General features: G+C 40.1%; 1 protein-coding gene across 1 annotated transcript in view; it reads left to right on the top strand.

Annotated features, from left to right (window-relative positions):
• The window catches only part of hcn2b (hyperpolarization activated cyclic nucleotide-gated potassium channel 2b), a 124,764-nt gene that overhangs the window by 42,179 nt on the left and 68,286 nt on the right, over nucleotides 1–14,299 (top strand). The window contains exons 3-4 of the mRNA XM_043721281.1: nucleotides 323–484; nucleotides 4,848–5,066. Coding sequence (XP_043577216.1) covers nucleotides 323–484; nucleotides 4,848–5,066 — 381 coding nt within the window. The remainder of the gene's footprint in view (nucleotides 1–322; nucleotides 485–4,847; nucleotides 5,067–14,299) is intronic.

Here is a 14,299-nt window from a genome sequence, read left to right as displayed (position 1 = left end):
TTGCTTCTAATATGATCATCAAACTATACACAGCATCTTGAGATTTGATTTTTTTGTATAACGTAAGGACATATGACTTTAGGCTTATTAAATGCTGATGATTGTTTAAAGAATAATGGAGTTTAGAGTACCCATTAATCAAAAATAGGAACACAATTGTTGGCCTCCATTAATAACAATTAGATAATGTTAGTTCTCCTATTGTTATGAATTGCATAATTTTTTACACTTGTATGTTCTGTTTATCCATATTTATTTAAATTGTTTGAAACATGAAAGCAAAGTCTAATTATAATCATATTTTATTCCCTCCTACCAAAAGATCTTTCATATGACCTATGACCTTGCCAGTGCAGTGATGCGAATATTTAACCTTATTGGAATGATGCTTCTCTTATGCCACTGGGATGGATGCCTACAATTTCTTGTGCCATTGCTTCAAGATTTTCCAAATGATTGCTGGGTTTCTTTAAATAATATGGTGGTAAGTACTGAATTCTATAGTATGAGGCATTATTTCTTAATCATTGTGATTAAATGTTTTTGTTTCTCTTATTTCTTTCATATAATGCAATTTCCAGCATGACAATGTGAAATAATTTGTCTTGGGTGATATAAGCAAAGTAACAGAGGTCTTGTGATGCATTGGATGAGTTCAAGTCACACCTCAAGACTTAATAGCCATGGAAGATTCGTTCAACATGTACAGGTGATAGTAATGGGAATAATTCTTAGTCAGCCATGTTGCAAAGATATTGGTTTCTATACCATCACTACCCATAGCTCTAGGCTACAACATGTACAAGTGCATGCTGCCAAAGCACTGGGATTTCCCAAGTGATCTGTACACACCGTGCAATGTGAAGTCATATAAAATCTTAGCTAAAACACTTCCATTCCTGAAGGATTTTAGCATGATCCTCATCAATTAAAGTTCCCAAGTACACAAACGCCAATTCAACTATTGTCTGAAATGATGACATTGTGCTGCATTAGAATACCCTGATAAAGGAATAATTTGAAGTTGGTATTTAATACTTCTACAAGTGCTAACATGTTGATGTTCTCTACATCATAGAATGATCTGTATCTGCATCAAAATGATAAGTTATGTTTTAACTTCAATATTAATTATTGAGAACAATTTTTTCATTCAAATTTAGTACAAGTAATTTCTTTAAAACAACTGCATTAGGTGTTTCCATGGTCACTACGCATGACATCTCCCTGAACTCTCCAAGCACGCAACTGGGCTCATAAACCTACCAATGTCAGAATATTAGCATGAATGTTTATGTGTAGGCTAAGATGACAGTTTTTCTGAGGTAGTAATTAAAAAAGCATTCTTTCCTCAATATCCTAGTTCAGAAATTGAACAGGGTTTCTCTATTACTGTACTGTCTATTGGTGATTTACCTACACTGGTCAGTGCCCACCTTCTTTTATCTTGTCTCTCTCCTCAGCTATAAGTGATATGTTCTGTGAATGTACCTAGTCTCCAGTAATCCTCAGGGGTGCCAGAGACCAAAAGAGTGTGTTCTTTTCATTGGCCATGTACATTCCTCAGTGATGTGTTCACTGGATTGTGTCTTGAGTCTATTCTGATGAATGTACCTCCAAGGTGTGCTTTTGGAGGGTATATGTGAATACATTGCTGGTGCATCCAAAGAGGGTTCTCCTCAGAGGTGGTGTTGTCACAGAAAGGATCAGACTGTAGCCTTTTCCCTATTGAGCATTCCTGAGTACAGGTAGAACCTGTAGAAGAACAGGGAGAGATTTAGTTGGTGAAGTTGGGATCTCATAGAAACCTATAAAACTCTAACAGGACTAGACAGAGTAAATGCAGGAAAGATGTTCCTGATAACTAGGGAAACTAGAATCAGGGGTCACAATCTATCTCATTTAGGACTGAGATGAGAAATCGTTTCACACAGAGTGGAGAGCCTGTAGAAAATGGTTCAGGCCAAAATTTGAATATTTTCAAAAAGGAGTTAGTTATAGTCCTTAGGGCTAAAGGGATCAAAGGATATGGGCAGTAGGCAGAAACAGGGTATTGAGATGGATGGCGGAGCAGGGTCAAAATGCCAAATGGCCCACCCTGTTCCTATCTTTGTGTTTCTGAATTGGAGAGAAATGTATGCAGGCCAATGTGTTAGCATTTGTGCTCGTTTGAAAAGAGCAGAACAAAACATTGCTCACTGGGTTGCTGATCTGTTGGCATTGCCTTGTCATCACAAGAATAATCCTGGTCTTCTCTGGATAGCGCAATGGCCCTTTCCTCAAAGGAACTTGATGTCACCACATCAGTGGCCAGTCTTGGCTTGGTTATGGGCCAGTTTTATTCCTGCAGTGAGTTGAGGGAGGAATCGAATTTAATGGGAATGGGTGCAACAGCGGTTTGTGAGCAAACAGTAGCACTGCCAGGTGGTGAGACATACCCAGCGAATGCACAGGAAGTACAGAGAGCAAGCAGAGCTCATAGCTTGAGAGGATGAAGTGGGTGGGAGCCATTGAGTGGACAGTATGTGATGCTGAGGAATGCAGACTGTAACTGTTTTTGGGATGTCTGTGCAGCGGCAGAGTGAGACAGAGATGGTCCTGTGAGTGTGAGGTAGCAGAAAGAAGATGGTACCACTTGTAGATCAAGTGATAATTGACTTAATTTTCAGCACTATTTGTTTTCCCTTTTCAACAACACTTACCTGTGTTGCCATCTGTGCCCAGGGTGGACAGGTCTGATGCCAAGAATCTTTATTCTACTGGCCGGAAAGAGGATAATCCCATTTTTCTGTGATCCTGACCAACATGCACAAGGCATGTTCTGTGCAGTGGGAAGCAACTATTGTTTTTCTTTGTTGGAGTATCTTGTAGAAGTGACCAGCAAGGCTATGTGGATGGTCCTGACTTGCAGAACCTGAAGTGGTGTCCAGTTGGCCAGTAACTATGGCATCATACCTTTTGAACCCAGGTTTAATATCGTAGGCCGAAGGGCCTGTTCGGTGCTGTACTTTTCTATGTCCTATGTTTTATGACTAATACCAAGAACTTTGAGCCCTCTTGCCATACAATTCACCAAGTAACTCAAGTGATGTGTCACTTGCGTAGACGTGAAGCATGTGACCAGGTGTGATTATACACACAGAATTTGGTCAATGGGAGGCCATCCAATGCACTAATACCATACTTGAGTTTCAAAAGGGAAAACTCCACTCATAAAGCCAAGCATTGAGTCTCTATGCTGTCCAGTTCTGTAATCAATGATCAATGAACCATATTTTGTTCTGTGTTAATCTAGTGTGCTTTTTGTTGTACAGTCTCTTTTGGCTATCTCATCACTATATCATGTCTCATTTCTATTGAAATGAGTTCCTTATTCTCAAAATAAAAAATTAATGAGTTGTTCATGTTTCATCATTTTTTCAAGAATAGAAAGCGATGTTAGGAGACAGTTGATGTTTCATATATTACAAATAGCTACAGGAATGTAATAATGCATTTTATAACCATTCTCTGTCAAATATTTCTGACAAATGTAGTTATAGACAAGTGTATTCTTGTTATATTTCTTGCAACAGGAAGCTGTTGGACAATCTTTAGCTTTAATTTAATTGTGTTCCCTTCTATCAGAGTGCTTTTTTCATCAAATTAAAAGTCAGAATGCTTGTGTAACTTAAAATACCTCTATCAGCCAGGCTGAAATTATTTTTAGCATTTTCTTTAGGGTATGTTTTGAAGAGACCAATTTTTTTTTAAAATCCTTCGCCCACACAGAAAATGCTGTGAATTTTGTTAATTCTCCATAATTAAAGTAATTTGAAAATGATCACTTGCAGAGATTGTTCAACCCTACAGCTCAGATTGTATTTAACATCACATTATTTTATGAAAAACAAATTTCTTCTGGCATAGTACATGGATTGTAAGGATTCCCCCTATGCTGTACTTTGACTTCTTAAAGTTAAGTATAACCATACGATCCTAAGAAATAGGAGCAGAATTAGCCATTCAAGCCTTTAAGTCTGCCCCATTATTCAATAAAATGATGGTTAATCTGTCCCAGGTCTCACTCCTCTCTTGTTGCAGTTCCTCCACTCCCCCCAGCATTTCAAAAATCTATCTACCTTCTCTTCAAGTACTTGCAGCGATCTAGCCCCTAGGGTGGGGATTCCAAGTATTTGTTATCCTTTGACAGAAGAAATCACATCACATCTCAGCTTTAAGGGATTGTTCCCTGTTTCTGTAACAATGTCCTTTGTTTCAAGACCACCCTCCCTGCAACTAGTGGAAACATCATCTCAACATTTATCTTGTCAAGTGCCCTCAGAATTCTGTATGTTTCAGAAAGATCATTTCTCATTCTTCCTAAAATCTAAGAAGTGGAGGCCTACCTGTTTCGCTGGGGCATGCATGTCCTCTAGTTTAGGATTATCGACATGGTGTTTAATCAAGAGAAAATGAAAATAAAAATGACTATTCTGTGAGCACATGATGTATCACCAATTGTGAAATATTTAATTTCTTATAGATAGATGAATTGATTTAGAAACATATGCCATCTTATCCATTTATATCTAAATACATATTAATTCTTCTCTTCAACACCTTGCTCATCTCCTATTCATTTCCCTTCCCCTTTGTCCTTCCACTTCATTTCCTATCCTGTTCCCCAACACTCTCAAAACTGAAAATGGTACAGTAATCTACCAAATTAAATGATCTGTTGTTAATTTTCGAACATCGAAGAGTTCAATTAAAAAGTGAGGTGGAGCAGATAAAAGGGTACAATATTTAAGCAATGTTTTTAATTTATTTTTGATTTTCCATTTTCTTTTTCCTTTATTCAACAGAATGATTCCTGGAGTGAGCTCTATTCTTTTGCACTGTTTAAGGCAATGAGCCACATGCTCTGTATAGGCTATGGCCGCCAAGCTCCAGAAAGCATGTCTGATATCTGGCTAACAATGCTAAGCATGATAGTTGGTGCCACCTGTTATGCCATGTTTATTGGTCATGCGACTGCCCTAATCCAATCTTTGGATTCATCGCGTCGTCAGTACCAAGAAAAGGTAGGATGCTTATATGAACATTTTCAATGTGTAATACCATCACAGTGATTTAACATTGTCCATAAAATGTTGGGATCAGTGCAATTCTCAATGAATCAACATTAACCAGATCACACGTTTCATCAAGGCTTCTGTGTGAGTAATGTACATAATAAGATCATATCCATGAGCATATCCATGCAATATCATTGCACATAAATTGTCTCTGAAACCATTGGCAATGTGTATATTGGTAAAATAGCACGCACCGACAAACAGCTACTCAGAATATTACATTTTATAATAGATTAATGATCTACAACCAACATGGATACACAGGGAAAAGATTCTGAATGACATTCAGGAAACGGTATCCAAAATAAACATACTACAATGTATACAGGCTCTGAAAATTGTGGTCAGTTAATGCAAGAAAGCCTTTTACTTGAGATTAAATGGTTTGAGTTTCAGGGTAAATCTTGGGAAATGACATGTGAGTGACTAGAAGGTCAGGTACTTGTGGGTATTATTTTGAAGTATTATATATATTGGAGGAAGTACTGGAAGTATTGATATTATGGTATTAGTGTTTTTTTTAAAATTATATTAGTGCCTTAACTTTAACTCAATGTAAAATTACAAATTCACAAACAATACTAAACTGCTGATGGGTAAACAAATTAAGAAGAGGCAAGCAAACTGCAGAGCAAGTTAGGTAAGGTAGTAATTGATCAAATGAAATTAAGAGAAGTGTGAAATATTGTTGCCTATTTTTTCCTAAGTGCTTCATGAATTGGATCAGAAGAGATGATGGTGAGGACGAAAGAGTTATAGGGGTAACTATGGTCAGCACATCAGAGAAAAAATATTTAATTATACAATCAAAATATCAGAGAGTGCATCAGAGGGAGTTACAATCAAAATATCAGAGAGTGCATCAGAGGGAGTTGTTTATTGGTTGTTTCACATTATTGCTTCCAATTCTGGTTATCGAGACTCTAGGAAGACATTACAAAGTGTAACAAAAAATGAACACAAGACTGACCATTCATGTCAGAAAGAACCAAGGCATTTCAAGGAGAAAAGTATGGAGACATTTGTTAAAATGTAAAATGACACTTTAACATAACACTATTAGCATTGTTGCCGAATGATTCGTACTGACACCAGAGTTGTAGTGAGACTCTGGAACCTGATCTGACCCTGGAAAGATATCAGTGGGAGCTTATGGAGGGAATGGTCTAACAGCAAAGTTTTTGATATTATGTAAAGTGTATGCAGATTCATTATAATATGAAGTCAGGTTCCAAATATGCTCAATGATTCCTTTGGAGACTTTTAAAAATAACTGGAATAGTAGCTCGAGAAAAGGTGCAGAAAAGTTTCATAGTAATATTTCCAGGGAATATCAGTTGGGCAGATAAATTGGAGAAATTAGAGAAGAGAAGATTAGCAGGATATTTGATAGAAATGTTCAAATTTAGTGGGGTGTTATGGACAGAGCTATGGAGAAATTGTGGAAGAATTGAAACCAGAGGAGACTGAGTGAGGGTAATTGCCAAAAGAAACAATAGTGATGCTAAGGAGAACCTTTTTAAGAAATGAGTGGTTGGCATCTTGAACGTACCTGCCTGTGGGTGTATCAAAAATAACCCGGACATTCTGAGTATAAAACAAAAATCTACTAGTGTCGTGAAAAATACTTGAAGTTGTGATGGCTCCAAAGTCTCAGACAAGGCATTAAGTAAAGTTGGCAAGAAATATTTAAGCAGATTCAGGCAAAGCAAACATGGGAATTGGAAATTATTTGTGGATCCATGAAGAAAAGATAAATAATGGGACTAAGTGAGTTCCTCCTGAAAACCAGCAGAGTCACAGTGGGCTGGACAGTTCCTCTGTGTTCTGACGATTTTATGAATGTTCTGTGATAAATAATTTGAGTTTTGACATAAAGTTAAAAGTGAAAATTAAGTTAAAATTGCTTGTGAGGACCTCTTGCATATTTGTAACCAAACAATTTCATAGGAGATATTTGATGATATTTTATGGTTCAAACCTATTCTGCAGCCACTGTTTTAAGACTGTTCATGTTTTTAACAAAATCGTTCATGGGATGTAGACATCACTGCCTGGCCAGCATTTATTATCCATCCCAGTTGCCCTTGAGAAGGTGGTGATGAGCTACCTTCTTGAACCGCTGCAATCTGTAAGCTATGCTCAAAATACCACTTCAGAGGGAGATTCACAAGTTTGACCCAGCGACACTAAAGGACAAGTGATATATTTTCAAGTCAGGATGATGAGTAGCTTGGAGGAAAATTGGGGTGATGGTGTTCTCATGTATATGCTACCTTCCATCTTTCTAGGTAGTAGTGATCGTGGATTTGGATGGTCATGTTCAAGGTGTCTGCAGTACAACTTGTAGACGTTGCACATTACTATTGCCGAGCATTGGTGGGGGTGGAGGGAGTGAATGTTTTTGGCTGTGGTGCTAATCAAATGGATTACTTTGTCCTGGATTGTGTCAAGCCTCCTGAGTGTTACTGGAACTGTGTTCACCTAGGCAGTTTTCCATCACACTTGTGGCATGTGTCTTGTAGATGGTGGACAGGCTTTGGGCAGTCTGGAGGTGAGTTACTCTCTATAGGATGCCAAGCCCCTCATTTGCTCTTGTGTATATTTTTAATCAACTTGCTCAGGGCAGGGGATGTTTAAAGCTGGACCTTCTAGTTTAGAGGTAGGGACACTACCACTGCACCACAAGAGCCCTTAAATTATTATGGCTAGTCCTATTTAGTTTCTGAAGGGCTTATGCCTGAAACGTCGACCCTCCTGCTCCTCGGATGCTGCCTGAACTGTTGTGCTTTTCCAGCACCACACTCTCGAGTCTGATCGCCAGCATCTGCAGTCCTCACTTTCTCCCAGTTTAGCTCCTGGTCAATGTTGATAAATTATGCATTGTATAAATTTGTTTTTCATAGAGGACGTGAATAAGATCATAACAAGAAATAAAAGCAGGACTAGTTCTGATACAGGATCCTATTTACTGTGTTGCTGTCAATGGACAGGTGACATGGTCCACCAAGGACCATTTTGCAAATTTTGTTGAAGCTGCCAATCATTCTGATGAAGGGTCATCGGACTCAAAGCATTAACTTTGCTTCCCCCCCACAGAGGCTGCCAGTCCTGCTGAGTTTCTCTAGCACTTCCTGTTTTTGCTTCAGATTGAGTCATAGAGTCATAGAGATGTACAGCATGGAAACAAACCCTTCGGTCCAATTCATCCATGCTGACCAGATATCCCAACCCAATCTAGTCCCACCTGCCAGCACCCGGCCCATATTCCTCCAGTCCTTTCCTATTCATATACCCATCCAGATGCCTTTTAAATGTTGCATTTGTACCAGCCTCCACCACTTCCTCTAGCAGCTCATTCCTCTGCGTGAAAATGTTGCTCCGTGGGTCTCTTTTATATCTTTCCCCTCTCACCCTAAAGCTATGTCCTCTAGTTCTGGACTCCCCCACCCAAGGGAAATGACTTTACCTTTTATCCTATCCATGCCCCTCATGATTTTATAAACCTCTATGAGGTCACCTGTCAGCCTCCGACGCGCCAGGGAAAACAGCCCCAGCCTGTTCAGCCTCTCCCTATAGCTCAAATCCTCCAACCCTGGCAACATCCTTATAAATCTTTTCCGAATCCTTTCAAGTTTCACAACATCTTTCCGATAGGAAGGAGACCAGAATTGCACGCAATATTCCAACAGTGGCCTAACCAATGTCCTGTACAGCTCACCAGCTTCTGCAGTTCTTTGTTTTATTTTAGTTGCTCCCATAGCCTTGTTGCAATTAACATTGCCCAGTGAGATCAATATTGCACGCATGAGCATAATTTCATAAAATGGTGCCAGGAGCACAGGGGTTATTGGTGGCAAGTGTATCCAGGAGTTGTGCCTTCAGGACAGGAAGGTGATAAACGAAGACAAAGGAAATGAAGAGAAATGCAACTATTATAAACTTTGAAACTGCTGAATCACAGTCGAAAGTGAAACCATTATGTAACATGTGTTTTTAGAATTTGGTCAATTGATTCACTGTATATTGTTTTATCTGTCCTTCACTGAAGCCAAAATGCAAGTTCAAATTTCTTACAAGCTTCAGTGATTCAATTGTGCTGTGATGGCATGAATGGCTGCCAAATTGTGCAGCAAACAGCTAAACCTAAGTCGTGACCACATTTTGTCAGTCAGTAAATTAAGTCAGTAAACTACACAAGAACTGATATCTCAAAAATAACTAAATTTCAGTGCCAAGGTTTCTCAATGGAAAATATAACTGATTAAAAATGAAATGGGAAATTGAGAGTCTTTCAAATGGCTGTTTAATATTGATTTTCTTCTCAGCAGAGACTTATTACAGGCTTCTCTAATAGAAAGAAAGAGTATTTACTAATTGTGGAAACAACTCAAGCTGTTTTGTAGCAACCAAATAAAAAGCTTTTCTGATTGTAGTCCCTGATATTTTGGAGGTTCTCAAAGATATTTCATTGAAATCCCTGTGGTTATTAAATGGGTGAAATTTTTGAGACTAATTGTGGAAGTGGAGGCCCAGTCATTGAGCCTCCTTAAGGCAGAGTTAGCTAGGTTCTTGATCAGGAAGGGGATCAAAGGTTATGGGGAGAAGGCATGAAAATGGGTTAAAAAAAATCAATTATTATCATATGGCAGAGCAGACTCAATATGCCAAAAGCCCAAATTCTGCTCCTATATCTGGAGGTGTGAACCTTGAAAGGGTTGAGAAACGATTTACAAGGATGTTGCCAGGTTTGGAGGATTTGAGCTATAAGGAGAGGCTGAATAGGCTGGGGCTGTTTTCCCTGGGGTGTCGGAGGCTCAGGGGTGACCTTATAGAGGTTTATTAAATCATGAGGGGCGTGGATAGGGTAAATAGGCAAGGTCTTTTTTCCGGAGTGAAGAAGTCCAAAACTAGAGGGCATAGGTTTAAGTTCAGAGAGGAAACATTTAAAAAGGACCTCTGAGGCAAATATTTCTTGCAGAGGGTGGTGCGTACATGGAATGAGCTGCCAGAGGAAGTGGTGGAGGCTGGTACAATTACAGTTATAGTTAAAAGGCTTCAGGAGGGGAACATGAATAGGCAGGGTTTAGGGGGATATGGACCAAATGCTGGCAAATGGGATTAGATTAATTTGTGATATCTGATCAGCATGGACAAGTTAGACCAAAGGCCCTGTTTCCATGCTGTACATCTCTATGACTCTAAGTGGGCCAAAAACTGGGAGGTACGTCCATTGAAGGTGGGCTGGGTTTCATCGCGCGATTATGTTTTGAGCTCATTGTATTGTCATGCATGAGTGCAACACCAAATGTTATGGGCAAGCATGCAGAGGATTTTGCACCTGCCTGCAATATCCAGATGCTATATTTAAAATATATTTGGATACCACCATACCCTCTACCACCCAGGAGGATCACTCAACCTCTGTTCGTCAAAACTACCCACCCTGAAGATGTCACCCTGATGATTTATTGGTGCCTCCCCATGATTCAGGAGGCTATCCAGGAGAGAAGGAAGGTGCTTTTCTGTGGGGATGGCAACAAAAGACTGTTATGACTGAAGTCATGATTTGGAGATGCCGGTGTTGGACTGGGGTGTACAAAGTTAAAAATCACACAACACCAGGTTATAGTCCAACAGGTTTAATTGGAAGCACACTAGCTTTCGGAGCGACCACCTCCACTACCACCTGATGAAGGAGCGTCGCTCTGAAAGCGAGTGTGCTTCCAATTAAACTTATGACTGATGAAGACAGGCTGAAAGAGGTGGCAGCAGAGGTTGGCATGTGTGGATGGCTCAAGACTACCTGGCAGTACTGTCATAAGAGGGCAAATTGACCCTATGTTTTGCCAGGGTAGGCGCCAATGCAAAATATTCATGTGTACATGCTGATGTTCCTTAATGTGAAGGGGGGATACTTGACGTAAATTTCCTCATCTTCTAGGAGTTTACTGAGCTGACAGGAGAGCAAGGGGAATGTGCCTGTTTTGAAGCCAAGATCAGCTATTTGCAGTCATCCAAGCAGTTACTCCCAGTTGCACATCAAGCAGCAAATTCTTCATAAAATCATTGGGAAAGAAGGTACCTCGTTAGGCTAACAAGTCTTACTTTCCCTATGTGGCCTCCATACACCACTCTCAAACCAAGACCCAAAGAAAAAGAGCCTCAGGCCCTAAGGCCCGGTACCTCTCAGCACAGCTCTGAGGAAGGGAAATCATTAACCTCTGTGGATGCACTGTGATTGTATAGGCAGAAAGCCGGAGCAGGATTGAAAGGTCTGATTTTGGACCATGCAGGAAGGCATGCAGAGAGATCTCAGGTCATTTGCATTTGTCCTGTGCATCCTCTGAGAGGACTTATTTTGAAAACTGATTTAAAGAAAGATTGCTACAAATGTTTCTTTCACCCTTTACCACCCTCTCCATCACTAGAAATGGTCTTCTCCTTGCTGCGACATTCATTGTCTTTTTTCAAAATTGCCTCCAGAGGTTTTTCACCTGACTACTTTCCTCAATACTCCTGCTCTTTCATTTGACACCACTCCCAAACAGATTCCTAAAATGACACTGCCCTTATTCAGTTATTATGCTTATCCCATTGTGTTGCCCACCCTTAATATGCAACTACCACACTCATGATTAAGTAATTAAGTATATTTATGGCTGAAATAGGTTTGTAATCAGTAAGGCAATTGTGGATTAAGGGGAAAAAGCAAGAAAGTGAAGTTGAGATCAGCCATGGTTTTGTTGAATGGCCTACTGTGGTTCCTGTGTTTTTATGGTTACCCTTTCTTGTCTTGTTATCCCTCTCCCTTTGATTCTCCCACCACATCCCAGTTTGTTCCCTTCATTCTTCAGGAGGAAGAAGCGTACCTCACCAGTTATGTGCAGTATTGCACGCATGAGCATAATTTCAGTGAGTTGAGATGTTGTTGAGTAATCAGAACTTGCTAATGAATGTAAAAGCTGCCCTGTCTGTAAGTTTCTGAGAACATATTAACCTTACTTTAACTTGCTGCCAGGAAAATGAGGTTTTGCCTTCTGCCTTCAAAAGGCTCATCCGATATGCACTACGAGTACTCCTTTAGAGACAGTGAATAGCAAAGTTAATTAGATGAAACTATAATAAAACTCTGAATACATGCCAGACTTGCATTCGTACTGTTAAAAATATCTACTGGAGAATAAAAAAATTGTAATCCTTTAGATGCCTATCCTGCCCGTGAACAAACAAAAAGATATATTAGATTAAATTCCCTATAGTATGGAAACAGGCCCTTTGGCCCAACAAGTCCACACTGACCCACTGAAGAGTGACCCACCCAGACCCATTCCCCTACACTATATTTGCCCCCAACTAATGCACTTAACACTATGGGCAATTTAGCATGGCCAATTCAACTGACCTGCACATCTTTAGATTGTGGGAGGAAACCAGAGCACCCGGAGGAAACCCACGCAGACACGGGGAGAATGTGCAAACTCCACACAGACAGCCACTCTGCCGCTCCTAATATTCTCATCTAATAGATTGCCGGAAGTTTCAATTGTTCTTGAATCAGTAGACAGCCTGCTGACCTGAAGCCATTATTACATTTTGAAACCTAGTTAGACATTCATAATGGCTACAGCTATCTTTACACAAGCATCAAGATGTATTTCCTGAAACTGACAGAATAAAGTAGTGTCCCATTTCCTTTTCAGGGGAAACAGGTGCAAAAAGCATCTTCAACTTTAAAAGGCAGATTTCTTTCAATTCAAATCATTGTGCAAAACATGATATCAGGCTGACTTGACATTTCATGATATCTTTGAGGTATTTTGGCACTTTCTCCAATGGAAAAAAACACGGCAGTCCATGACAAGACTTACACATTGGTGTTGAATTCATGGATCACCCTACCTTGGCCCGATAGATCTATATAGTTGAATCACTGCATTGAAGACATATGTGGATAAATTTCCTGGTCCTGCACAGATATATCCAAGAACACCGCAAGAGGCTAGAGAAGAAATTCCGGGGGCCCCAGCTGATATTTTTTGCAGCATCATTAGTCACGGGTGAGGTCCTGGAATACTGGAGGGTGGCGAATGTTGTGCCCTTATTCAAGAAGGGCTGCAAAGAAAAACCTGGAAACTATAGACCAGTAAGCCTAGCATCTGTGGTAGGTAAGTTACTTGATAAGATTCTGAAAGATAAGGTATACATTCATTTGGAAAGACAGACTTGAATAGGAATGGTCAGCATGGCTATGTGCATGGGAGATCATGCCTCACAAATTTGTTAGAGTTCTTTGATGAAGTGACCAGAAAGGTTGAGGAGCGCAGGGCGGTAGACGTAGTCTATATGGATTTCAGTAAGGTCTTTGATAAGATTCCACTTTGTATGCTACTCTGGAAAGTTAGATAGTATGGAATCCAGGGGAGCTGGCAAATTGGATGCGCAATTGGCTTGATGGTAGGAAGCAGAGGGAAATAGTGGAAGGATGCTTGTCAGACTGGAGGCCTGTGACTAGTGCAGTGCCTCAGGGATCGGTGCTGGGCCCATTATTATTTGTTATCTATATCAATGACTTGGATGAGAATGTATAAGGCATGATTAGTAAGTTTGCAGATGACACTAAAATATGAAATATCATGGACAGTGAGGAAGGTTATCAGAAATTGCAGCAGGACCTTGATCAGCCGGGAAAGTGGGCCGAGAAATGGCAAACAGAGTTTAATATAGATAAGTGTGAGGACCTGCATTTTGGAAAATCAAATCAAGGTAGGAGTTTCATGGTGAATGGTAGGGCCTTAAGGAGTGTAGTGGAACAGAGGGACCTTGGAGTTCAGGTTCAACGATTCTTTGAAAGTGGAGTCACACATATACAGGGCTGTGAAGAATGCTTTTGGCACACTGGCCTTCATCAATCAGGGCATGAGTAAAGAAGTTGGGAAGTTATGTTGCAGTTATACAGGAGCTGGAAATGTGTTGCTGGAAAAGCGCAGCAGGTCAGGCAGCATCCAGGGATTCTTTGAAAGTGGAGTCACACATATACAGGGCTGTGAAGAATGCTTTTGGCACACTGGCCTTCATCAATCAGGGCATGAGTAAAGAAGTTGGGAAGTTATGTTGCAGTTATACAGGAGCTGGAAATGTGTTGCTGGAAAAGCGCAGCAGGTCAGGCAGCATCCAGG

This window comes from Chiloscyllium plagiosum, chromosome 31 (assembly GCF_004010195.1).
Source record: "Chiloscyllium plagiosum isolate BGI_BamShark_2017 chromosome 31, ASM401019v2, whole genome shotgun sequence".
NCBI lineage: Eukaryota > Metazoa > Chordata > Chondrichthyes > Orectolobiformes > Hemiscylliidae > Chiloscyllium > Chiloscyllium plagiosum.
Note: the sequence above shows the minus strand (reverse complement) of the source record. Positions and strands in the feature narration are given on the sequence as shown.